At 34.6% G+C, this 27960-nt stretch overlaps 1 protein-coding gene across 2 annotated transcripts; it reads right to left on the minus strand.

Annotated features, from left to right (window-relative positions):
• Positions 1-909: 909 nt before the first annotated feature.
• Positions 910-27960, minus strand: LOC128559752 (upstream stimulatory factor 2-like). Of its 2 annotated transcripts, XM_053552160.1 has the most exons (9): positions 27802-27960; positions 17694-17746; positions 16669-16758; positions 15532-15626; positions 14929-15082; positions 11512-11550; positions 8114-8251; positions 5094-5194; positions 910-4377 (listed from the first exon to the last, which is right to left on the minus strand). In XM_053552160.1, exons 1-9 carry the CDS (start codon positions 27831-27833, stop codon positions 4156-4158), a joined length of 924 nt encoding a protein of 307 aa, XP_053408135.1. In that variant the 5' UTR covers positions 27834-27960; the 3' UTR covers positions 910-4155. The 2 variants fall into 2 exon arrangements, with proteins under 2 accessions (XP_053408135.1, XP_053408136.1); XM_053552161.1 differs by lacking the exon at positions 11512-11550.

Here is a 27960-nt window from a genome sequence, read left to right on the forward strand (position 1 = left end):
TTAGAGGCAAGATTAACCTGAAAAATGAACATCATTTTATGAAAGTTATACATACAAACAAAAATGGTAAAACGGTAGCTATAATGTAAGTTTGATTTAGAATCGTTGTGACATCAGATAATGGGAATATATCAAAGTCTTAAAGACCAAAAACATGAAAAGTGATCAAAAATCTGGTTCACCGACAGGCAAAGAACCGGACAGTTGTTGAAGCAAAAGTGAGTAAACGAAACAAATGAAGCACTTCAATGGAAACACATCAAACCTTTTCAATGTTATATCAAGATACTTTCATAAAATCTTTCTGAAATACTTTGGTGGTCTTTTTTTGCAGCAGAATGCCTTCAAAAACAATTATACAGGGAAAGTGAAAATATGTAAAAATCAAGAGAAAGTTAAAACACATTTAACATGTGACAAAATTTAGATGATGAAAGAAAAATCTCTTGCAAGTAAGATCCTGCATGTCCAGCAAACTGAAATGTTCGTAACAAAGGACTTCAAAATGAGCTAAAGTTACATCATAAAAACAATGCCTATGACAAAGTAAATGACAATACCAAAGCTCTTCAACAATCTAGTCCTTAAAGGGAGATTCCTCCATATGAACATCAACATTTCAAACTATTTATAAAAGCTGGTGACTGATATTAGATATCCAACAAGAGCTGTCGGAGGACAGCAACGCTCGACTATTTAACAGCCTTGTCGCTTGAATGAATAAGAAAGTCGAAAAAGGGGCATAATTTAGTAAAAAGTAAAATAGGGTTATGGAACATGCATAGTGCTTATCAGCTCATGACAGTGGACAAGTGTATGAAGTTTCAATCCATTCCCATTAGTGGGTACTGAGATACCAGCTTACATATAAGAATTTAACCCAAAAACTCCTAAGTTCAAAAAGGGGCATAATTTTGTAAAATGCAAAGTTGAGTTATTGACCCTTTGCACTGCATGTCATATCATGACAGTGAACTAGTGTGTGAAGTTTCAATCCTTTCCCATTAGTGGATACTGAGATACCAGCTTACATACAAAAACTTAACCAAAAATTTCTATGCTGAAAAAGGGGCATAATTTTGTAAAAAAGCAAAATAAAGTTATGGGACCTGCTTTGTGCATGTCAGATCATGACAGTGAACAAGTGTGTGAAGTTTCAATCCATTCCCATTAGTGAGTACTGAGATACCAGCTTACATACAAAACCTTAACCAAAATTTTTTAAGTCAAAAAAGGGGCATAATTTTGTAAAAAAGCAAAATAGAGTTATGGAACCTGTGCAATGTAAGTCAGTTTATCACAGTAAATAAGTGTGTGAAGTTTCAATCCATTCCCACAAGTGGTTACTGAGATATCAGCTTACATACAAAACCTTAACCAAAAATTTTTAAGTCAAAAAAGGGGCTTAATTTTGTAAAAAAGCAAAACAGAGTTATGGAACCTGTGCAATGTAAGTCAGTTTATCACAGTGAATAAGTGTGTGAAGTTTCAATCCATTCCCACAAGTGGTTGCTGAGATACCAGCTTACATACAAAAACTTAACCAAATCGGGACGCGGATGCGGACGCGGACGCCGACGCATGGGCGAGTCCAATAGCTCTACTATTCTATGAATAGTCGAGCTAAAAATGATAAATCAGTATTTAAGTAGTTATTATAGGAAGAACAATATCAAAATACAGCTAAATTCTCGCTATCATACGTGACTAATGCTTTCCAGAGTATGATTCTCAGGGCTTTTTCACCCTATCTCACGGGGCCGATATTCGGCCCCATTGCCAATGCAAAATGTGCTCTATTTTTCCCAATCTGGAGCAAAAAATTCCCAATCCAATGAAAAATTTCCCAATTGAATTTCAGTTATTTCCCAATTGAAATCAGTTACATTCTGTTTTTCAATAATAATTCTTGCACACTTAGTTTTGTTTGCCAAGTAAATCAAACAAAATGTTGGAAAAACCAACTTGTTTCTATTTTTCGAACATGACTGTCTGCAACCTCGGCAAAAAATAATTACAAGATTTTGCTGAAGAAATGTATGATTTGTATGCAAAAACCTCTCAAAATGCATAAAAACACAAATATTAATTGAATAAAGTACCCAAAACATGTTGACAGGTAGTTCTTATACCATTAAAATCAATTGTCAGATATTTTCGCAACCCAGTTTTTACACTCGAAAATACAGGCACTTTGCCAGTCTACTTTTTTGATAATTTCAGTTATAACTTTGGTGAAAACAAACTGTAAACAAAAATTTTAGCATGACAAATAAAGAGTTACTGTATTTTTAGGCAATATTGGAACACAGTCCTGAGAAAAAAAATTCTCAAAATTTCACAAGGGGATACTGTCTACCAGTAAAATTTGAAACTGAAGATTTAAACTAATATATATTAATTAAAAACTCACTTAATTTGTCAGTATATTTTCCCAAATTTGACAATTTACCACGTTAAAAATTCCCAATATGACCAGGGGCCTTTTTCCTAAAACCCCCTGAAAAAGCCCTGATTCTTATTCCTATGACACTGCAATTATATTAATAATAATATACAACACAGAGTAAACTTTAGACAAGAAAACAATTTCACCATAACATGTTCATGTAATTCTTTTGTAACAAAAATTTAAAAGCTAATATTTACATCAACCAAATAATCTGAAGTTTCCTCAAATGAGCCACGCCATGAAAAAACCAACATAGTGCGTTTGCGACCAGCATGGATCCAAACCAGCCTGCGCATCCACGCAGTCTGGTCAGGATCCATGCTGTTCGCTTTCAAAGCCTATTGCAATTAAAGAAACCGTTAGCGAACAGCATGGATCCTGATCAGACTGAGCAGTCAGGATCCATCCTGGTCGTAAACGCACTATGTTGGTTTTCTCATGGCGCAGCTCAACTATCTAAAAGTCTATCACAAGACAGTTTTTACAAGACCTGATCTACATAGTACATATTTAGCTGAATTCCATCGCTATGAATTCTATATACTGTAATATAATGCAACAATACCGTACAATTTTTAGATTATCTTATAATTTTGACCAAACTTCAACTGCATACAACACAATTTTTCTAATGCAGTCTGTTCATTCATTCCTGATATTAGAAGTAGTTCACATAAGATTGTCTACTCAAAGCAGTTTGAAGATGTGTACTGGCTCATTCAATGCTTCGGTGTCAAAGCAATTGGCAATTTTTAACAAAACAAAGCTGCCTTCCAACAGTTGCTGTTTAATTAAATGATAAAAATAAGATTGCACTGGAAACTTTAAATAACTGTTTGCATATATTTCTGGTTAAAAGGGAGTTTATATTGTCTGATTAATATGCAAGTCATCATTATAAACAGGACCATCTAGTATGGGATTTTTTTGTTTAATAAGACAACCTACATCATTTTTGTGTTCAATCCATTTCTAGTTTATTTTTTCCTTAACTGTACCGGTATATCAATACACGCTTTTCTCATACATGGCATCTGTTTTCCAGACAAGAGGCATCAAATGTGGTTTGTCCCTGAAGTGAAATGCCCTTAACTGTAAGTTAGGGACTTTTGCTAGGGTCTTTGACTGTAATTAAGGGCCTATAGCTAGGGTCCTTGCCTGTAAGTTAGGGGCTATTGCTAGGCTTCTTGCCTGTAAGTTAAGGGTCCTTGCCTTTGACCTTGACCCTTGAGGCAGAGACCTGATTTAGCTTGCTACACATCAAACTTGACATATGTGTAAAGATTCATTGTTGAAAAGTTAAAAAGTTATAGCTGTACCATTAAGTGTTTCAGACAGACTGAAGTACAGTACAATCCCCTTCATATACGTTGATACATATGTGGGTCAAAAAGTTCATAAACTGTTGATTCCAGATGTTTCACCACAAAGATTGTAAATTGCCAAAAACAGAAGTGCAAAAGCTAATTACGTTTATCCTTTCTGGACTATAATGGAGTGTCTAAGTGATTCGTAAAACTGGCTGATATTTTTGCAAATTTCCTGAATTTGCGAAATTTGTAAACATTTCCAAATCACAAACTTTTCCACTTATAAAATTCAACTAAATGGTCCCTTTTATCATGACAACCCTCATATAAAAAATATGAAGTATAGTGTAATTTAATGCAGTACAAACAAATGGGAATGTATATTTGAGAGGTTCAAGAGTTTCCAACTGCTGTATCTGGCGGAACGATTCCATGCTGTTGTAAAGTAGTCCGTAATAACATATTCTCATTTTTGAGCTCTTCAATTTGTTGCCGCAACAATTCGTTGTCAACATTTAGTCTTTCAGTTTCTTTCACAGTTTCACTCAATCTACCATTAGCTTGTCTCAGATCAGTTATATAGTCACAAGCTTTAGACAGGATTCCACCTTTACTCTGAAATATACAATATACAATGTTTAACTCACCTTTACTTGGAAATGAACAATTATATACTATTTTTAACTGAACCAATCAGGTTTCCCTCTTTGAAGAAAAGCAATAACATCAATTGCCAGCATATGAGAAATGCTTTTTAGCATGAAAATGTCTATTTAAGTAACATTAAATTAAGCAAACATCTAGTAATATATTTAAATGATTAATCATTTCAGAGAAAATGCATTATGAAATCAAAATAAAAATAAACTGAAAAGGAAGTTAAAGAGTAGGTGTGTAAAAATCAACTCTATAATATTAAGGTAGATCTGCATATTTACCAAATATTGTTCTACAATGCAAAACTTTACTTAATTATATTTTCTTAAAGAATAATTGTATCCACAGGAAGTTTAGCCAATTAAAAAAAATATTGATGTGTACTTAATTTTTTGTTAGACCAATTTGACTAAATTGGTCTTCTAGTAAGTTTTCACAAAAGGCTTCTACAGAAAAATCTCACATTGATGATGTTTTTGCATTCAGGAAAAAGTTCTACAATGTAGATTTTAATGAAACTTTTTGAAGGTATTCATCTATTTTCTAAAAACAGATGGGGTGAAAACCTTAAATGACATCCCCTCAGGTTCCACCTGTAATAACAAGAAATTTCAGTTCTCTAGGTCAAGTGTGTACATAGAAATGAAATATACATGTTAATAAAAGAACAATACCCCAAGTTGTCCTGCTTTTGACTGCTCTGCGGTACAATCAGGTACTAGCTTTGACAGCTGAACTATCCAGTTGTTGATTTTATCTCTGCGTCTTCTCTCAACTGTAAACAATTTCACATATAATTTCACATAAAGTTAGTCCAAGAAAGACAAACATACGGCTGGAAATGCAAGCTGATTTATTTTTTTGTTGGGTTTAACATAATGCTAACACAATTATAGGTCATATGGCAACTTTCCAGCTTTCAATGGTGGCGGAAGACCCCAGGTGCCCCTCCAGGCATTTTTTCATCATAGTCGGGCACCTAGGTAGAACCACCAACCTTTTGTAAGCCAGCTGGATGGCTTCCTCACATGAAAAAGTCTACACCCCAAAAGAGGCTCAAAACCACATTAGTGAGGGCAGGAGTTCCATTTGACACGGGACCCCGGAGATTTTCAAAAGACGCTCAAAGGACCCGGTATGATAACTGCCTGTGCGTCACTCGGGACCCGGAGACATTTTCCTTTGATAATCCTTCCTCTTATCAGTCATTTCCTACAGTTAAACTATGTCCACAATAAACACGTGTATTCAAAATAAACACTCGCGGTCATGCCCTCCTGCCTTTGATCTTCTGCTAAATCCCGCCCTTTATCCTGTGGACATGCCAGGCTGATTTTTTTTTATCAGCAAGTTACGTCATGGCGAGTGCACATAGGTAATGAGAATCAATGAAGTGTTAACATTAATTGATAAAGAGTTACCCATATTGAGCCTGCATACTGTCAAAAAAGGCGCCAATTATTAAATTATTTTAAATAAGCGACCAGCTGATTACCGAGCATGTGAAAAGTGTCCTGCAAGATTTCTTCATGCAAAGTTTAAATTAGACCATTGTTTAATGATCGTACCTTAATTTCAACAAGAAAATCCACAAATTGAAATGAATTTGGAAAGCAAAAATAAGTTTAGAATGTCCGTTCACGATTCTAATTACAACCGATGACATAATTATGCAATTTTTCCAAAATTCACTAAAAAGCTGACTTTCAATGCAATTTTTAATGAAAAGTAGCATCATTATTTGCGGAACTATCTGTGGTTTACCTTAGTGGACCAAGTTAACTGGGCAAAAACAACATTTCAGACGACATTCCGAAAGTGTACCAGTATCCGGATAGTATGTTTTGGATACGTTTTTACAGAGTGTTTTAGCACTTTCCTGCTAACAAATAAAAATATTGAAGAAAAACCTCATCAAATTAAAATGAATTTTGATAAATATTAATTTACAATATGAGATTATATGACCTGAAACAGAAATTTTTATTATGCTGTAACATGTTCTTGGTTTTAGTAGCTATTAATTACATAGTATTATATTATTATAGAAAATATAGTCAATTGTATCGATGTGTTGGGGCAGGACTCTTGTATTTTGAAAAAGGACACTTCAAAATTTGGACCCAAGAGTCCTGGGACTCTTGGGTTTTCAGATCTAGTGGAACCCCTGAGTGAGGGGCAATTGATCTGAAGTAAGCTACCTAAACCACTGGGCCACTAACGAACTAACCTAATTAATGAATCATTGTTCCCTTTAATTAATCTAGTTGAATTACAAAAAATCCATCAAGAATCTGTTTCTTGAAAGAACACCTCAGTATCCTTTAAACCTTAACCTGCTAAACTTCTATAATGAACTTGTCCGCCTTTCAATTTGGACAGTACCACAAACTGTTAAAAGAGGTGCATACCAAAAGATACTGACTGAATGACGAACAGTGCAGATCATGATGCACAGATGTGCAGGCTGATCATGATCTACACTGGCCGCAAAGGCAGAATCAGATGTGTCCAGCATGCCAATGGTTAAACTACAGAAATGAAGAATCAGGGCCTCCGCTGTCGATCGCCAATGTCGCCATTTGTGATCATTTTAAGAATTTGGCGCTAAATTTTGCAAATTGGCGAAAATAAGTTGCGCATAGTTTTTGGGTTGTTTATGTTTTTTACGTAATGATATAAGCGGGGCAAGAATTGGTTCTCGATACACAGGTTTACCTAGGCGCTGGTTGTGAATAAAATCGATAACCAGTCTAGGCGGTGTATTTGTCAATTCGGCTATTGATGTTGGTTGACACTTTGAGAAGAGAATTGCGTAAGAATGTGTGAATCGATAATAAATCAGTTATAAAAACATCTGCCAACTTGTATGTTTGAAGTCTGCCGAGAATTCACCAACATTAACACCAATCATGGCGTTCTTTGTGTTGCGATTTTTACAAAAAGATCGACATGTATGTTTGTGACATGCAGTTGTATGACGATTTTTTAATTAGTACGAAAGATACATTCAGTTTGTTACTTTTTGCAAATATTTTAGATAATTTTGTAATTTCTCAGTTTTCCTAAAAGATTTAAATGATAGGTGAGAAAACAAAAACACAAATGAACTCAACTGGTATCCTGGCTAATTTCTTTAAAATGTTTAGAAACTTTGGAAAAATATCAGTTGCTACCATGGCTACTAAAAGATCTTTAGAAGAGTGTTTAACTCCACCTTCTAAAATAGCAAAAATTCAAAATTCTCCTATCAGAAAATTTAACGAGTCCTGGAAAATTGGTAATTCATGGCTTAGATATGATTCTTAAACTAAGGAAATGTTTTGTGACATTTGTATCCAGGCACAAATTGTTTTTACTTTTACAATTATTTAATACACCATGTTATTATTCCTAATGTAATTATTTACAATAATTTATTTCCCTATGCACACTATGACAGCCAACTAAGAGAAATAAAAGTGGCTCAGAACTTTGGCTTTAAAGTGGCTCCAATATTTTAAATTGGCAAAAAGGTTGGCGACAGGTATGAAAAACCCAGAGAAGGCCCTGAGAATAATATCATTTTAATGAAGAGGTTTCTTGTGACTTGCTAGGTAAATTAACCTGCCGGAATTGTTGTAACAGAAACCTGAAAGGTCAGAAGTCTGTCAATACTGAAAACTTATCTTTGTGCAGTTCTTTCTTAACCTACCTTCATTATGTGTGGCCCGTCTCCTGTCATCTCTAGAGGTACGACCACCTTCTATTTTTGGCTGGAAATTTGTTCTTGGTGCAATATTTCTCTGTCCTTGTAAAACATCTTGTGGGGACATCATCACATAAAACTGACCTGAATACAAGTAATTCATCATCAATAATAATGTAAAATAATTAATCATCAGGTACTGTCAAATAATTCATCATCGGATAATGTAAAATAATTCATCGGGTAATGAAAAACAATTCATCATCGGGTAATGTCAAATAATTAATCATTGGGTAATTGAAATAATCCATCATAGGGTAATTTCAAATAATTCATCATCGGATAATGTGAAATAATTCATCACCGGGTAATGTAAAGTAATTCATCATCAGGTAATGTAAAATAATTCATCATCGGGTAATGTAAAAATTTTCATCATCGGGTAATGTGAAATAATTCATCATCGGGTAATGTAAAAATTTTCATAATCGGGTAATGTGAAATAATTCATCATCGGGTAATGTAAAAAATTTCATCATCGGATAATGTGAAATAATTCATCATCGGGTAATGTAAAAATTTTCATCATCGGGTAATGTGAAATAATTCATCATCGGGTAATGTAAACTAATACTGCTGGAAACACAGCAAGGAAAGGCTGAAATAACTTTAACATTTGGAACTAGTCAGAAACGCCTTGAAAAACACTAAGATTTTTTTTGTAAAGTTTTACATGAAACAAAATCTCGGACATGTGTTCCTTTGTTCACTTGCTTTATATTCTGTTGAAAAAAAGATAAAATAACTAGAGCTGCTTTTGAGAAAAGCGCATGTCTCCCACAACTGCCTTATCAGCCTTTCAAAGCTTTGATTATCAAAAATAAGTTTCAAGGGCCATAATTCCGAAGTGCCTGGGCCAATTTGGCTAGTTATCAAACTTGGCCGAGGACTTATTGGCAAACACATTTTGTTCAAGTTTGGTGAAGATCGGATGAAAAATGTTCAACTTAAGAGTGCGGACAAGATTTGTGACAGACACACACACACACAGACAGGAGTAAATCAATATGTCTCCCACACCATTGTGTGGTGGGAGACAAGATTATTTGACATTATAAAACCTCAATAACTGAGAGACACAATTGCTTGGAGTTTTCAAAAGTTTGTACAAATGAGCCACGCCATGAGAAAACCAACATAGTGTGTTTGTGACCAGCATGGATTCCCACAGACTGTGCGGACATGCAGGCTGGTCTGGATCCATGCTGTTTGCTAACAGTTTCTCTAATTGCAATAGGCTTTGAAAGCGAACAGCATGGATCCTGACCAGACTGCGCAGATGCACAGGCTGGTCTGGATCCATGCTGGTCGCAAATGCATTATGCTGGTTTTCTCATGGTGCGGCTCAAATGGTCAACAATACTTAACTTGTTGAACACCGTCATGTCAGTCAAGGAGTATGTTTTTAAAAGGTCCCATTATTCATCATTATTTTATATTGTTTTTCAAATCTGAAAGTCAAGACTTTGAAATGTCATTGTTTCTTTTTGCTAAAATAACCCATTCTATTTTGAAGTAACAGTCGATATATATAATTTACATTTAAAGGACTGCTTTGAAATCATACATTGACTGTTGCATACATAAACTACTGTGACTACAGATCATCAGGGTTCAAATTTAGACAAGCATACAAGCTAAATGCTAGTGGAATTTTAAAATAACTAGTGGGTTTGAAATGTACTAGCTAATTTCAGCTAGTCAATAATATAACATGCAAATGTCTTCAGAGCTTTAATAAAGTTTAATTGTTTTGAAGGTACACATTTTTCTTCATGAAAGGAATGTTATCATTTATGTTTAAGATATTTTATTGTTCAACAAAAATGGCACAAGCTATTTTAAGCTAATAGAAAATATTTTTGTTTGTGACTGGCTACTAACAGAGATCAATCAGTAAGATTTGTCCAGTAAAATATTAATAGAGTAATTAAATATTTTTAACTTTAGCCGGTAGCTTTTCATTTTAGCTAGTGATCAAAAAGGGCACTAGCTAATTTCAGCTAGTACAAACTATTGTTAAATCTCACCCCTGATCATATAATGAAATTGACTTTGATTATTTCTTAGCTTAAATCTGTATTTTATAAACCAATTCTTCTTTTCTAATTGGCAATCTACATCTGTATCATGTGACTATACAATATAAGATGGTTATTTTAACATTAGTTTCATAAGAAAAACGTAATAAAATATTTTAAATGAATATTAAGAAAATACTGTCATCATCGATAGTATGCAGTTATATATTAAAAGGGTCGTGACTGAGAATCTATTGGGCTTGTCTTTCATATTTTATGTTTAAATTTCGTGGTTTGGTCAAAACGGCACTTTCGTGGTGATATGATTTCTTGGATTTCAACTTTTGAAGATAAAATGAATGGGAATTTTACTTGTTCATTGAGATTAAATTTCATGGATTGACTAGACCACACAATCCACGAAAATTAGTCCCTCTTGAATATTAATGATTTCACAATATATAATAAATTTTCCTGTCGATGATGCAACATCTTTGATTCAAAACTCCATTATAGCTAAACAATAAAATTCAGTGACTGACAAATGAATCACCATGAATATTTACATCAACATCATTTGACACAACTTTCGTCAATATGATGTTTTTGTATTTGTTTAATGTGTGTGTCTACTTGTTACCCTTTTCTTATCAAGAAAAATATACACAGAATAGAAAGGTGATTTGTCCTGTGAGTACATAATATATTTGGTAATGTACTCTTCTGAAAAGTGTATATTTGCCTTCTGGGTTAGCCAAAGGGAATACATCCAAATATATCATCATATTGCACAGGACATTATTAACTAAGCTAATAGTCTGTGCAATTAGTGATCCGAGAAATTTGTAATTTACACTCACAATTAGTAATAATCTCACTGTGCAATATAGGTAAGTAACAACTTGATGCATTTATCATATAAGGACAATTAAGAGATAATTTAATGTACATGGTTACTATACCATTGCAACAATAATACATTGTTCCAACTCCCTCACTTAACACATCTATTACATTTATAATACCTTAAAAGCATTCCCTCTCTAAAAAAGCATACTATTACAATGTGAACTAAATTATGACCCTGCATATTGAATAATTAGAGCAAAAACAAACCACAAAAAAATAATATGCAAATATAATAAATTCTTGATTATAAAAAGCATTAATAAGACCAACAGAATTAAAAATCTGCAAACTAAATTTGCTACAGGGGCATTGTGTAATTTCTTATGCACTGTGTGTACCACCGTGATCAAAGCCTCAGATAAGATATACAGGTACGAGATTGGATGAATGGGTGGGGTAATTAGTCACACTGACCTTGAGCACTGTCTTGTTGCCAGGCTCCTGCTTGTAAACCTGGAACACATTTTATGTTTTATCTTACATGTACTATTGTAACATTCTCACACTTTTAAACAAGAAAAACTTTCAATGTAGAGAACTCTACATGAAAGTGTAAATAAAGAACAACTCAAACTATTACTAAAGTATGTTGAAGTTTTCATTACTAAACATGCCTCTCAACAATTTAAACTTCATGCAACATGTGGTAATAATTAAACATGCAATATTTTGGTTGTTATTTGCCTTTGAGAATTCTCAACTTTTGTTAAGAAATCTCATCTGTTTACCCAAGAATTGTTATTGCTCTTTGTCCTTTTTTTCAAGATCATTCCTGTTAATGTCCAAGTCAGTGAATGTATATGTATATTTGTGCAGTTACTATGCTGTCTAAAAGGAAATAACGAGCTAACACAGTTGGCATTTCCAGGTGTTGGGACAGTTAAAAAAAAACTACAATTATACTGTTACACCTCCTCAGCTATATCATCATGTTCATGTACATTCATACTCCACACATGCTCACCTTGAAAAGTCTGTGGACAGAGTCTTAACTTGGCTCCACACATGCTCACCTTGAAAAGTCCGTGGACAGAGTCTTAACTTGACTCCACACATGCTCACCTTGAAAAGTCCGTGGACAGAGTCTTAACTTGACTCCACACATGCTCACCTTGAAAAGTCCATGGACAGAGTCTAAAACTTGACTCAACACATGCTCACCTTGAAAAGTCCGTGGACAGAGTCTTAACTTGACTCCACACATGCTCACCTTGAAAAGTCTGTGGACAGAGTCTTAACTTGACTCCGCACATGCTCACCTTGAAAAGTCCGTGGACAGAGTCTTAACTTGACTCCACACATGCTCACCTTGAAAAGTCCGTGGACAGAGTCTTAACTTGACTCCGCACATGCTCACCTTGAAAAGTCCGTGGACAGAGTCTTAACTTGACTCCACACATGCTCACCCATGCTCACCTTGAACAGTCCGTGGACAGAGTCTTAACTTGACTCCGCACATGCTCAGCTTGAAAAGTCCGTGGGCAGAGTCTTAACTTGACTCCGCACATGCTCACCTTGAAAAGTCCGTGGACAGAGTCTTAACTTGACTCTGCACATGCTCACCTTGAAAAGTCCGTGGGCAGAGTCTTAACTTGACTCCGCACATGCTCACCTTGAAAAGTCAGTGGACAGAGTCTTAACTTGACTCCACACATGCTCACCTTGAACAGTCCGTGGTCAGAGTCTTAACTTGACTCCACACATGCTCACCTTGAACAGTCCGTGGACAGAGTCTTAACTTGATTCTACACATGCTCACCTTGAACAGTCTGTAGAAATAGCCTTAACTTGACTCCACACATGCTCACCTTGAACAGTCAGTGGACAGAGCCTAAAACTTGACTCCACATATGCTCAACTAGAACAGTCAATGGACAGAGCCTAAACTCGACTCCACACATGCTCACCTCAAACAGTCTGTGGACAGAGTCTAAAACTTGACTCCACACATGCTCACCTTAAACAGTCAGTGGACAGAGCCTAACACTCGACTCCACACATGCTCACCTTAAACAGTCAGTGGACAGAGCCTAAAACTTGACTCCACATATGCTCAACTAGAACAGTTAATGGACAGAGCCTAAACTTGACTCCACACATGCTCACCTCAAACAGTCTGTGGACAGAGTCTAAAACTTGACTCCACACATGCTCACCTTAAACAGTCAGTGGACAGAGCCTAACACTCGACTCCACACATGCTCACCTTAAACAGTCAGTGGACAGAGCCTAAAACTTGACTCCACACATGCTCACCTTAAACAGTCAGTGGACAGAGCCTTAAACTTGACTTCACATATGCTCAACTAGAACAGTCAATGGACAAAGCCTAAACTTGACTCCACATATGATTACCTGGAAGAGTCAGTGGACAGAGCCTAAATCTTGACTTCACACATGCTCACCTTAACAGTCAGTGGACAGAGCTTAAAACTTTACTTCACACATGCTCACCTTGAACTGTCAATGGAAAGAGCCTAAAACATTTACAAATGCTTGCACTGAAGAGTCAGTGGACAGAGCTTAACCTAGAAAATACAGTGTGACAGTTTTGTAAAATCTTCTTACCAAGCAGAAATAATGGAGGCCATGTGTTGTTTTTCTTAAACTTAGTACATAGGGCACTTAGCAAGCTTATCCAACAACAAACTTTTAATTTATCAGAAACAATTTCACAGAATCCTTCCTGAAAACTAACTTCAATTTAGGTTAATAACTAGATTATAAATGTTTCTCCAAGATTTGTTCCATTGTCTAGATTTGTTTCAGTTTGGCCTCCAAATGTCATTTTCCACTGTAATATGTACCGAAGTGGGCTTCTACTACCTTTTTTCAATCTTCTCATATCACTGACTAAGATCTAAACAATAATTATGACAATTTTGTATGAGAATTTAAATGTTTACTTCACATTATGCAGCAACTCCCAAATTTTGAACTGTATGTATATATAAATGTATGATATTAACCCTTTCCATGCTAAATTTCTATAATGGACTGGTCCATCTTCCAATTTGGACAGTTCCATTTATCATTTGAAGGGGTGCTTACTGAAAATTTACTCAGTGACTGAATAGCGAACAGTGCAGACCATGATCAGACTGCACGGATGTGCAGCCTGATCTTGGTCTACACTGGTCACAAAGGCAGAATCAATCGTGTCCAGCATGGTAAAGGTTAAATATGCATTGTAAAAGAACTTTTAGATTAGCCCATTTGTTTCATGCTGTCTGCAAATCAAAACATATGCTATAGGAATGAACCTTATATCAAACATCCAAAACATAAGATTAATACATTACTAATTTCTATTTTGGACAAGCCTATCTAAAAAAAACAAACTATTTACAGCTTAATGACATGTGTAAAAACCTTCCAACAGTTCAGATCTCTATCATGAAGCACTGGTAAACATCTATTGTCCATGGAGGTTGGTGGTTGAAGACAAATAATGAGCTATTTCAAATTTTATGTTAATTCAAAATTCCTTTTATTGCTAAAGGTACTAAACTGTTAATTTAGCATGCTTAGGTAAGAAACTTTATTACAATTTTTGTAAAAAACTGCTTACTTTAAAATGCTAGTCTACATCAACCTGGTGGATGCATACATGTTTAATGGTACGTAGTTATGTACATATTTTGTCATGCTTAAAGTTAGGGGTCACACATTACTACAATACAATTCCACTGAAAACCAATCTTTTAAAGACTTGGTAAAAATATATGCCAATTGCATACAACTTCCATGCACAACTGCACATATTGGTAAATATAGGTTTCAAAGTTAGATCAAGACCACTGCAGTCTCAAACCAACAATGACTACCTACCTCCCTGTCCAGCTAGGGCAACAGCGGCATCTGCCTGCGTAGTAACAACATCTCCAGCGCCACCGGCAACTGATGCCGGGAAGTATGTAAACCTTGTGTCTGGCTGGGCATCTGCTGTGGGGCTGCCACTACTGAATGGACTCTGTATTACTGCCTAGAATATAATCATACCTTAAACTGTCAAAGAACGGCCATGAAGTTAAGCTTTTAGATATTTGACCTCCAAGTGTGTCCTTGACCAAGTGAGTTGTAGGTTTTGCACATCGTCTTGACCAGGTAAACAACTTATGCTAATTTTATGATTTAAGCAATATGGAGCAGACACAAAGTTCAGCTATATGTTCTATGACCTCCAAGTGTGACCTTTACCTTTGACCTATTGACCCGGGATTGTGTATGCATATCGTCTAGATGCGGTATATAATTGATGCTGGTTTTATGAAATTTTTTATTAGACTTAATTGAAAGAAACATTTCAGACTGTACTTGATGAGAAATTACAAATTTCAACAAGTATGTTCTAACTTAACTCTAAGTAAATCAAAACATGCAATTTATAGATGTAGGTAGCAACATATGATATACAAATTATGAATGTATTACCTGGGCTCCTGCCGGAAACCCAGTAGATACCACTTGTGCCTGGTGCTCCGTCCCGTCCTGGGTAGCTACTTGTACCACTCTGTACGTGACTGCCCCTGAAATATTGAAATACTGTTCAGAAAAACAGACCAATTTATTAATTTTCAGTACCTTAGTCCTTGTGGGGAACATCTCCTAAAATTATGATTATTTTGTATCAAGAAGTGTTCTTCTACAACTTTCCAGTATAGACTACCACCTATTTCTAACGGTATTCCAGATAATACAATCACTTCATTCAACAAACAATCTGTCCAGAACTTTACGCAATGATTATTCATCATAACCAAATCTTTTCCAGTTGCATAAACTGACACATGAACGTAAACAGTCATCACTCTTCTTAAATCGTAGTAACATGGTCACAGGTTTCTGGTATAAAGTCCTCTCAAAATTAGTTATTAAATACTTCGAATTTTGCGAAAGTGGCCTTTATACACAGGTATATGTATTTTGCAATAACAATATTTCAAGAGGAGTAAATCCTGCGAGACACCAAACTGAATTACCGGTAATGAACAGAATTATCTGTACAGCCTACAGGTTGTTACGATTATTCAGGACCAGTTTTTGATTGTTTTCTTTTCATTATTGACAGATATTTCTTTATATCATATTTTTCTTTAATGAAAATGTTTGTAAATGTATTTTTCACCCAAATATGCGAGACAGTGGCTTTAAAATCTACTTGTAAAACCTAGTAACAACAAGTATTTAACATTCAGTGTCTTTATTTTTATATTCTGACAGTAAGGCATTAGAATAACTGTGAATATTGTATCACTGACAAGATCTGTGGATGTACTTTGATTGCAGCAGACTTGCTGAACTATTTGACAAGTGAAGCAATTGAAAAGCATGTGATTAAACTTAATTTAAAGTTGTGTTACACATTCAACAATACCCAGAGGCAAAGTCAGACCAGCTTGTTCCCATTTTTTACCAGTGCACAAAAAGCAGAATAAGTAAATTGCATAAAAGGCTTTCATTAGCAGATTATTTACACACTGGAGTAGTATCTAGATATCAATAGAAAGAGTGGTGGCAATGGTAAAAAAAACAAAAAAAACCTGAAGTCTGCCGTAACAGGCTGCTTACCTTGGCCAGTGTCAGCTCTAAACTGATACTGTAAGTTGGTTGGATCAATAGTCAGTTGTCCCCCTTGAGCCAATCCAGACTGGTCATCATCTGAAATGCAATTATATATTCATGAAAATGCATATGATTTTTTCAAAATACCAAGGATGTAAGAATTGATAAATAAGAAGCTCTTGTCTTTAATCAGTTTTAACGACTAACAGCTTCTTCTTTTTTTACGAGTCATAATTTTATAAGCTCTGATGTACATTTTAAGTGTAAGCTCTCAGACTGGTTAAATTCTGAAGTAAAGAACTCCTAGGTGCCCATTTGGGCATTATTTCAGGTATGGGCAGGTACCTGGGTAGAACCACCAAACCTCTGTAAACCAGCTGGATGACTTCCTCAAGTAGAGAATTTGGCACCCCAAGCAAGGTCTCAAACCAACATCTATCATAGTATGAGTGGCAAGTGATCAGCAAACAAGTCAACTATAGAACCACTCAGCCATGGAGGACCCACAAGGCTTGCTGAACAGGAGTAGTACATATGTTATAAAGCTGAGCCGTTTAAGAGTTTGTTCAACACATGCCACCCTTGATAGCCTGTCAGAGGCAAAGAGTATACACTGTCATAAACTATGTGGGTCCTATATACAATAAAAAAAGTCTTTTTTTCACTTTGTTGGTCATTGGCATATTAAACAATTCTTCAAGTCAGAACCATTTAAAAATTCTAAATCATTTTAGTTGATCTTTTAAAAAGCTTTAACCTCTTCACCACCAAACACTTGAAACAATAAGTGTCATCTCCTAGTAAGACTTACTAATTTAGGTCACTGATCTCTAATTATTGATCAGAAACCAAAGTGGTTACTAATTTAACTAACCAAAGGATCGACATGAGCAAAAACAATACTTCAACTTCTACACGGGGACATCAACTTATCAACTGAAGCTATTTTTAGAAATATTCTCATATGCCCTCACATGAATAAGAGAATTCATTTGAAGCAAACATTATAATACTTCCTTTTACTAAATTACCTGGTTGGGTTATCTGGACTTCATCTGAAGCAGCAGAGTCTTCCTTCCCTTGGCTGAAACATAGTTATCATACTCAATCATCTTTTTCAAAATACATACTACAAAAAAATTGAGAAAGAACACAATATGTCATAATATTAAATTTGCATATATTTTTGTAAATAACAAGAGCTGTCCGTAAGACAGCCAAGCTCGACTATTCGAAATATTGTCCCAGAAGCAGGAAAATATTACCTAAAATGTTAAATATCAAAAGAGTTTTAAGTTCAAAAGGGGACATAATTTGACCGAAATGCATATCAGAGTTATGGGACTTGCTGCTATCAACTAGTTTTATAACCCCGAAGGCACATGTGAAGTTTCAATTCAATATCTGCATTCGTTTTGGAGATAGTACCCGTCCCTAGATTTGCCGCCTAATACCACTCTTTGCCACTTATTTCCATGTTAAAAGGGTGGCAATTGGTGGAAATAGCTGGCATTAGCTGGCGTTTGGTGTAATTCAACTCTTTTTTCCAACAAGTGGTAAATTTGCCACCAAAAGCCACTTTATTTTGGTGGCATTTAGGTGGCATTAGGTGTAAATTTGAACATAGTTTTTCTTTATGGTGGCAGGAAGGTGGAAATAGGTGGAAAGTAGAACATAGTTTTTTTTCATAGTGTAAACTGAGCGGCGTTTAGTGGAAAATAGGGACTTAGAAAATTTTCTTGGTGGCAAATAGGTGGAAAAAAACTTAGAAATTTTTGTGATGTTTGATTTAGAAGCAAACTGGAAGACATTGGATTACCCTTGACAAAAATCTTCACATGGACTCTGCTTGGAATCAAGGTGTAATTTTTTGTTGTTTTTTTTTTTGTTGTTGTTGGATTTAACGTCGCACCGACACATGATAGGCCATATGGCGACTTTCCAACTTTAATGGTGGAGGAAGACCCCAGGTGCCCCTCTGTGCATTATTTCATCATGAGCGGGCACCTGGGTAGAACCACCGACCTTCCGTAAGCCAGCTGGATGGCAAGGTGTAATGGACACTAAATGTCAAACTTCAGGCCTAACTGACACGGACCCTGACTTTGCTCAAACTCCACATTGACAACAGCTCTAGAACACAGAAATACCCCCCTTGATGCATTCAGTAACTGTACAAGAAACAAAAATCATTTGGTCAGTGTGCACTAGACGTCTGATGTACTGACCTCAAATCAGTAATTATGGGTCATTTACCAGTCATAAGTGACTTCTGTATCAAATGTGATCTTAGACCAAAGTTATTGGGCAAAAAAAGTTCTAGTGTTCTGGGTCAATGTGACCTAGACCTTTGATCAACTGACCTCAAAATCAATAGGGGTCGTCTGCTGGTCATGATCAACGTCCCTATTTATTTTCATGATCATAGTACTAAGAGTTCTCAAATTAACATCCGGAAACAACTTAACTGTTTCAGTTCACTGTGACCTTGAGCTTTGACCTACTGAACTCATAATCTATAGGGGATATCTGCTAGTTATGATCAACCTTCCCATTCACTTTCATGATCCTAGGCCCAAGAGCACTAGCGTTATCATCTGGAAACCTTTGACCTACTGGCCTCCAAGTCAATAGGGGTCACTGCTGGTCATGACAAACCTCCATATAAAGTTTCATGATCTTAGGCCCACGTGTTCTTGAGTTACCATCGGGAAACCGATTGTTCTACATACCGAACAACCAACAGACTGACAGACCGACTGACCGACATCAGCAGAACAGTATCACGTACCCAGACTCCTTCAAAGGATTTTGTTAAAATGAGAATAAGTCTACGCTGACTCCAGCTAGACAAAATAATATTCAAAGTGGTGTATTATACAGAAAATTTGAATTTTTGTTATTTTGTGAGACAGAATATTTATTAATTATATATATTTTATATTATATTCAATGTAAAATATTATTAATAAGTCACTTTTTCAATCAACAATTCTGAAATACAGAAAATGGTGGAAATAGGTGGCAACTAGTGGAAATTGGCTGTACTGGCTGAATCTGAAAAGATCATTTTTGAATGTGTCTGCAGTGTATTATTTCTGCATGAGTGAAAGTTGGTTAAAGATAAGATTAAATGATAGATCAAGTTACAAGCTCCTCACACTAATGTATAGAAACAACCTCAGGTGGAATTTGGGTCAGTTAGATTTATATATGCAGGCAAACATCAGGTCAGATGCAAAGAAATAGTTCTTACCTTTTCTCTCATTGATTGAAAAAAAAAAGAAGTGTATATAAAAGGATTTATTTATAATAGTTTTCAACTTTAGTATTTGACACCTTCTTTAGCTGACCAAAAAGGTGTTTGTGTGGAATCAATTTATCTGTGTTGTAATACCAAAATTTGAAATCTGGCATTTGATGAGTCAGACAGGGAGAAAATGGAAACACATTGTGAGAGGTAACAATATTATACTGTTTATTTTTTTTTTAATTGTTACTGTCTTTAACATGTCTTATTTACTTACTCTTAACAAATACTCGAATTTGAAACAACATTTACAAATCTGCTTGGAATTAAAATTGAACCAATCTCCTTTTAGGAAGTTTGGCAGATGGATTATTAATCCAAGATATATTTTCTGGAATATAGCTCAATTATGTTTATAACCAGGGGTGGTATAGTACGTCATCAACAGGTGCGCGCAACACTTCCCGATGCGGCTTTTTTGTGTCAAAACATCTCGATTCGGTGAGTAAACTTGCGATTATTACATTGATAACTAAAGACATATAGTCGAAAGTACCCGCACATGCGTCTAGTTTATCATTTACGTTTGCATTTTTCAAAATTCTTTGGTTCCAAAATTTTGGGCCTTTTTAAAAATTTTTCGCATAAAATTTTTACATCATTCTTATTCAACAGAGGGTTTTTTTTTTAAAAAAGCGTGAATGTTTATCAGGGCAAAATTTTAAAACCCCAAAAAAACCCCCCGGAAATAATGACCCTTGCCCCCAAATTTTAAGGGAAAAATTGTTAAAAGGATTTCCCGGAATCATAATGAATAAAATTTTTTTCACAACAAAAACTTTTTAAGCATTAAAAGATAATTTGGAAAAAAGGGGTTTTTAAAACAATTTAAAATTAAAAGAATTTTAATAAATTTTTTTTGTTTTAGTTTTTTGGCGAAAAAAAAGGAAAAAAAAAATTTCTTTAAAAACAAAATTTAAAAAAATTCTGCCTGGTTTTGCATTTTTTTTCCAAAACTTAAAAATTATTTGAGAAGGAAAACACCTCAAGGACCCCCGAAAAGGGACCGCCAACTACCCCCACCAAAAAATTTTCACCCCACCACAAAAAAAAAAAACTAACAAAAACAAAAAACCCAAAAAATTTAAACACCCCAAAAAAAAAAATAATAAAAAAAATTTTAAACCAACACCTTTTTTCAAAAAACTTCCCCCAAACACCAACTTAAACCCCCCAAAAAAAAATACAAAAATCAAAAACAAAAAATTTTTTACAAAAAAACAACCTTTTTTTTTTTTTAAAAAACCACCCAAAAAACCAAAAAACCACCCTACAACAAAAAAAAATTTTTACCCCAACAAACAAAAAATTCCAAAAAACAAAACTACAACCTAAATTTACACAAAAACCCAAATTTTACCAAAACTTAAAAACTTTTACAACAACCAAACCCCCAAAATTAAAAAACCAAACAAACAAAACAAACCCAAAATTAAAACCCAAAATTTTAAAATTTTTAAAAAAATTTTAAAAAAAAACAAAAAAAAAGGGGAACCGGGGACTAAACAACCACAACCCCAAAACAACAACACCCCCCCCAAAAAACCCAAAAACAAAAAGAAAACTATTGTACAACAAATTTTAAACCAAAAAACAATAATAAAACCAACCAAACCCAAACCACAAAAAAAAAAACCCAATTTTCAAACCAAACCCCCACAAACCCACAAACAACCACCAAAACATTACACCCCAAACCCCAAACCCCCCCCCCCCCCCCAAAAAAAACAACCCAACAAAAACAAAAACACCCCCCAAAACACAATAAATAAAACCTAAACCAAAAAAAAAACCAAACCAAAAACCAAACAAAAAAACCCCAAAAAATTTAAAAACCCCAAAAACCAACCGAACAAAAAACAAAAAAAAAACCCTTACCACAACACACAACAAAAAACCCCCCCCCCCCCCAAAAAAAAAAACACAAAACCCCACACAACCCCCCAAAAAAAAAAACATGTTTCAAAAAAAATCAAAATTGGGTTTAAGTCCGCAAATACATTAAATTCCGTCTACAAAAGCTGTTCGGGCTAAATTTTGTACGGTAGTGGTCCCGAAACAGTGAGCTGTTTCAAAGGGTGTCTGCCATATTGCCATGGTGAACCTCAAACAACGATATTTTTTATGGTCTTCTTTTCTGACTTTTTCACAAACATCCTCAACAAGGGGTTTTGTTTTTTCTAAAATTTTGATTTTTTTGAGGTCTTTTATTCCTGGAAATGATGAATTTATATATGAGTTTTTTCACTGCCCGGGATATATACGTGAACCCCAAGTGTTTGCTTCAAAATTTTAAATTTTTTTGAAAACGAATACTCGGTTTTTTCTTTTGTGATTAAAAAAGAAAGAGAAATCTGCATAATATGCCCTGAAAAGTAAAATTTAAACACGTTTTTACTGACAAAAACTTCTTTGCAAAATTTAGGGGATGACAACCGAAGTCCATGCGAAAAAAAATTGAAAGGCTACTTTAAATTTAAAGTAAACACGATGCCACAGGCGGACCCGGGGGGAAGTGCTCGTTTTCCTGGTGAACCGGGAAGGCAAAATTTTATTTTAAATGATTTCTTTAAAAACTATGTTTTCCAATAATAATTAAGGTATCACTAAAACCCTTTTTTTGCCTTTAAAAGAACCCCCGCAAGCTTTAGTCTTTTTGAAATGCTAAAAATTTTTTATGCATATAAGGTGGGGTGAAGGGGAAGTGTTTCCATGAAGTCTTTTGTGCTCAAAAATGTTCACTAAACGTAAGATTTCTAAAAAATGAAAACGTCAGGAAAACTAGAATCATGGGGGGTATTTTGATATATGTCATTTCCAAATTTTTTTTGTTCCCAATGAAAAAATGCAAGTTTACTCCCCGAATCGAGTTTTTGACAAAAAAAAAAACCGCATGGGGAAGTGTTGCGCGCACTGTTGATGACGAACAACCACCCCTGATAACACTGTGGTAAAATTGTATATTGTTTAATTTTTTACAGTGTTGATTAGCATTGGGATACAATTAGCACTTTAAATTTTTCATACCGGGAACCTTTTTGTGCATGCTGCCTGCCGGGTTTAATCCCAAAAGCACAACAGCATAGAAAAGAAACATATCAAGAAAATTCTAAATCAGGTAAATATTTTATGTTTTAAAAAAAACAAATGTTTAAATAAACCTTTAATTTTTACAAAATTACACCAAGTTATAGTTTTTCCTGGCTTTTAATATGATAAATATTAATTAAAAAATTTGTGATGAAAAACCAAGTGCCATTTTATTTTTTTCCCAAAAAGGTAGGGGGATATTTTTTTTGGTGTTGTCCTTTTTGTTTAAACTGTCATCAGAAAATTGAAATGCTTGAATTTGGGGAAAAATTTTTATGCAGCTTTGTCTTAGAATCACTAAACCTCGTGCAATTATTATAAGTTTTTTAACACGCCAATTATTCCCTTTGTTTGGGAAAAAAATAGGTTTTTTTCTACAATGTGTTTTTGATGAAACTTTATATTTTTAAATAAAAAATGTGGCATTTCATTTGCTAGATTAAGTTTGTAGTTTGTTGTTATGTCGTAAGTTAGTTCAGTCTTTTGTTTCTATCCCCTAGGGAAAATTTAAAATTTTTCTCAAAATTATTCAAATGAAAAAAATTTATTTATTTAATTTTAATAGAATAGGGTTTGCTGTTACAGATTGTGTGCTGAAAAAGGCCTTACATTAAAAGGGTAAAATTTTGGGAAGTCATTCCCCAATCTCTTAAGCCATCCGGAAATTTTTAAAAAAATAAACTGCATTGACAGCATCCTATCCCCCTGTTCAATCTTTGTGATTTTTGGGAAAGGGGCTTTGATTTTTGATAAAAATAAAAAAAAATTTTATATAATTTGTTTTTTTTGCTTACTAGTTTTTTTTAAAAATTAGCAGGTGCAGCCGATTTTACTAGTTCCCAGCTATTTGGAGCTTTAGTGGAAATAGGCTGCCACTAATTTGGTGTTTTGGTGAAATTTTGTCCATTTTACTGCCACCTATTGGGGATTGGGGAAAATAAGGGGCAAAATAAAATAGATTTTACCCCATAAGGGTGGCATTTTAGTGGTTTTTTGTCTAAATACCCATTTACGCCACCAGAAGGGGGCTATTGGGCGGAATAATGGCGAACAAATTTTTCCACCTAATGTGGCATAATGGTGTAAAACTGTCTAATACTCCATTTTGCCACCTAAAAGGTCACAAGTGGAAAAAGGTGGAATTTAGTGGAAAACAGATTTCCACTGTCCTGTTTTTTTTCCCCCTTTTGGTGGCTTTTTAGGTGGCATTTTGGTGGAAAATTGTTAATACTCCCCCATTGAAAGGGGGGCTTTTAAAGTGGCAAATTAGGGGGGAAGCTTGAATGTAAAACTTTTTTTACATCAAGCTTCTAAGCCCAAAAAGGGGGCAAAATTTCCCCAAAAATTACATGTCGAGTTAGGGGACTTGACCCAGTGAGGTTGGTAATTATCTAAAAAATGAAAAAATAAGGTTAAAATCATATGTTTTAAGTAATAGTGTAATACTTGCACCAAACTTTAACCAAAATTTTCTAAGCCCAAAAAGGGGCATAATTTGGCAAAAATGAAGTCAGAGTTATGGACTTGAGCACCCCCATTTTTATAACCCCGAAGACAAATGTTAATTTTAAATTTCAATATCGCATTAGTTTTGGAGATATTAACTTGCATGTAAAATTTTAACCAGTTTTTTCTAAGTCCAAAGGGGGGGTAATTTGTCAAAATACATGTCAGAGTTAGGGAAAAGTTGCCCCCGTGAGTTTGGTAATTGCCCCTAGAAAAAAAAAAAATAATTTAAAAGCTATATGCTTTAAATTGCTGTATGACTTGCTTGCAAAAAATCACCAAGGGTGACGCTGCGCCGGGGGTGAGTAAATACTAGACTATTCTTCGAAAAGTCGAGCAAAAATTTTTATATTAAAAAATCCTTAAAATGTACCCAAACGCACAAAAATTTGAACAATCTATAAATATAACTTTTCTGTTAAAAGTACGGTCGATTTCTTGTGTGTTATAGGAAAAACAGACAAACGAGACGGAAAGAAAACCCCGTTTCTCCTTTTTAAAATTTTTGTCTTGTAAAGCCCCCCTTCCATTAAAAATTTTAAGGTCCAATAATCCAAACATTTTTTTATAATTTATACAATTGACAATTCCATTCGGGTTCTAACACCCCAGAAATTTTCTCTTGGTCTTTTTTTGTGCAATGTAAAAAAAATGCTGTGGATATTGATCAAAAACCAAAAGACACTTTTAATTTCCCAAAAAAATTTAAAATTTGTTTTAAAAATATTTTAGGGGGAAAAATCTGAGACAACCAAAAATTTGTTGAAGTACAGACTTACTTTTTGTTAAATAAGCTTTTACTTAAAAATATCTTACGGGCACATTCATTAATTGGAAAAAAATAATTTATATACTTTTCCACTGTAAATTTTTTTTCATTTGAATTTTTTTAAAAATTTAAGATGCTCTATCCCCATATTTCTGTTGAAACTAATTTCTGTTCACCCTGGTGCAAAGGAGCCATCGGGTAGGAATATCTAGGGTTCCCGGGAAATATTTTAAAATGGTTACCAGAATTTACCTTTTTTAAAAATGGAAATACGGTACATAATCTACAGTATACATACTGATTCCCGGGAACCTTAGACTGTGGGTTTAGAGACCGGTTAGGGGCCCCCGTGCCCTCCCTTATTAAAGGAAGGGCTGGGGGTCCGGAAGCTCACCTCCCCCGGAGTTAGAGGTGGGAATCATATTATGTTATTATGTACTGTTTTCCTAGTGTATAAGGAAAAACTGGGGTAAAAGTTATATTAGTTGTCAAAAAGTTGCCATTGTTAGTTTTTGTAAAATTTATTAAAATTTAAATTTCCACTCGGGTTAAATGCATATCATTGAATATGAAATTTTAACAGCGAATTCCAGTAGTCGCTGTTATTTATTTCCTTAAGCAGTAAAAAAAATCAACAATTCATGAGCATAATCCCTTTAAAGAAAACATTAATTTTATTATCTAAATTTATCAGTCCCGCGAAAAACAAGAATCTGATAAAAGCTTCCAATAACGGAGTAAAAAATTGCTATTTAGTTTTCATGGATTTGCGATATATTTTTTTTGGGAAATTAAGCATTAAAAATCTTTTTTTTCCCAATTCAATTTTTTTAAACAAATAATAAATACAAACAAACATTTAAATCATCCCTTTTTAAAATAAAAATTTTTCCTTCTCTTTTAAAAAACCATTCCATTTTTATACCAACCTTTAACCTTTTCTTCCCCATCCCTCCAAAATTTTACTTTTTGCCGCTGCCGCCTGCCCGAATTTATGCAAGTTTCCAGAAAGAAAACAAAGATTTGTGGCATCCAAAAATGCGCAGTAAAAGGAAAGTATGTTATTTATTTAAAAATAGGGAAAGTTGAAAAAAACCTTTTCAGTGCAAAGGAAAAAGATGGTGGCAAAAAAAAATTTATTAAAATAAAAATGAAAACCCGATTGTGACAAAATTGAAAGCAACACATTAAGCAGTCCCCTAACAAAATTTCTAAGCATGTAATTTGAAGGTCCCTTAACCAAGCGACTATCATTACCCAATCAGAGCCAGGATTCAATGAAAAGCTCCCCCAGCGATCCGACCAATGGGTAACATACTGGGGTGGTTTTTTCATTTTCGTCAAATCTTTTTGATTTTTTTTACTTCATGGATTTGAAAGGTTGCAGAAATTTTTTGGTTAAAAAAAAACATGAAAACCCAACATCAAATGCCCATGTGCGTTTTGGCATTAAGAGCCACGGAATTACGGAAAGCTATCTGTTTCCCGGGCCCAGCCAGCCTTGTAGGGGTAGTTGAGGCCGGTGACATGACCCCTAGCCCTGCCATTTTTATCAGGTCGAGCACCCCCGGTTTGAGAGACTTTCTCTCGATCTAAACATTGTCTCTCCTTCGAAAGAAAAAAATGTCTTTCGATCGAAGACTCAAATTAGTTAAGCAATGAAAATCATTGAAGAGAAATTAAAACCTTTTTTTTAAAATTGCAAATTTATTTCAAATAAGAAAATTTTTCTTTTATAAATTTTTTTAAAATCAGAATTATTTTGGGAATTTTGTTTAAGATTATAATGTTTAAGCAAATTTCTATGACAAAATTTTTATTGTTTCTTGTAAAGTTTACTTAAAAATAACAAGTTGTTTAAATGAATAAATAATGTGACTTTTATGAAATGATTGTTTAAAATGATTTCATGTTTTTTTAAAACACTTAATTTGACTTAAGCTAAATGCTGTCTTTTGATCAAAGACTTTTTTCTTCAAACGAGAGACAGTGTTTAGATCTGAGCTGTTTTTCAACAGGGGAGTCTCCGACCTGTTATAGGGATGTGAGATTTAAAAGGCATCTTAATGTCCCAACTTTTTTACGTGTCCCCAGATTTTTTTATGCACCAGTAAAAATTTTATTGAAAAACCACCTCCAGTACCCCCAAAACCTTCGGGAACACGGACTTTAATTTAGGCCTACACCTAAAACAATGTCCGGTAAAACCTTGACATTCACTTTACTGTCTTTAGATCATTGCTAGGGAGGATAACACCGACCCAAGGTCCGCCCCCGACACGATGGGCTAAATCATTTTATAAACATTTATCAAGTGATTTCCACTAAAGTGAAACTACAGCTGTATGTTAGACATGTGCACAGAGAATGCGGTTGATTTCAACGCAAAAATATTTTGACACACTTTATTGAATAAATAGTTGCATGCATAAAAGACAGATTTTCAATTTGATTACAGTTATACCTTCCATCTAAAGCCTCGTCCAGAATATCCATGCGGACGTTTGTGCGGTTTTGAATTTACCAGGATTATTTCAGCTTGATCACGGGGCCAAACAACAGGTCATGTGAGAGGAATATCATAGACATGTGACAAAGATGGCGGAGATCCTGCAACTTGTCG

Source organism: Mercenaria mercenaria, chromosome 10 (genome assembly GCF_021730395.1).
Source record: "Mercenaria mercenaria strain notata chromosome 10, MADL_Memer_1, whole genome shotgun sequence".
Lineage (NCBI taxonomy): Eukaryota > Metazoa > Mollusca > Bivalvia > Venerida > Veneridae > Mercenaria > Mercenaria mercenaria.

Coding starts and splice junctions, on each gene's coding strand:
- LOC128559752 (XM_053552160.1), bottom strand. CDS start 27,833: ATGGATATTCTGGACGAGGCTTTAGATGGAAG. Junction 11,551..14,928: donor TGCCCTAGCTGGACAGGGAG/GTAGGTAGTCAT, acceptor AATGTGTTCCAG/GTTTACAAGCAGGAGCCTGG. Junction 4,378..5,093: donor CAAAAGCAGGACAACTTGGG/GTATTGTTCTTT, acceptor TGTATATTTCAG/AGTAAAGGTGGAATCCTGTC.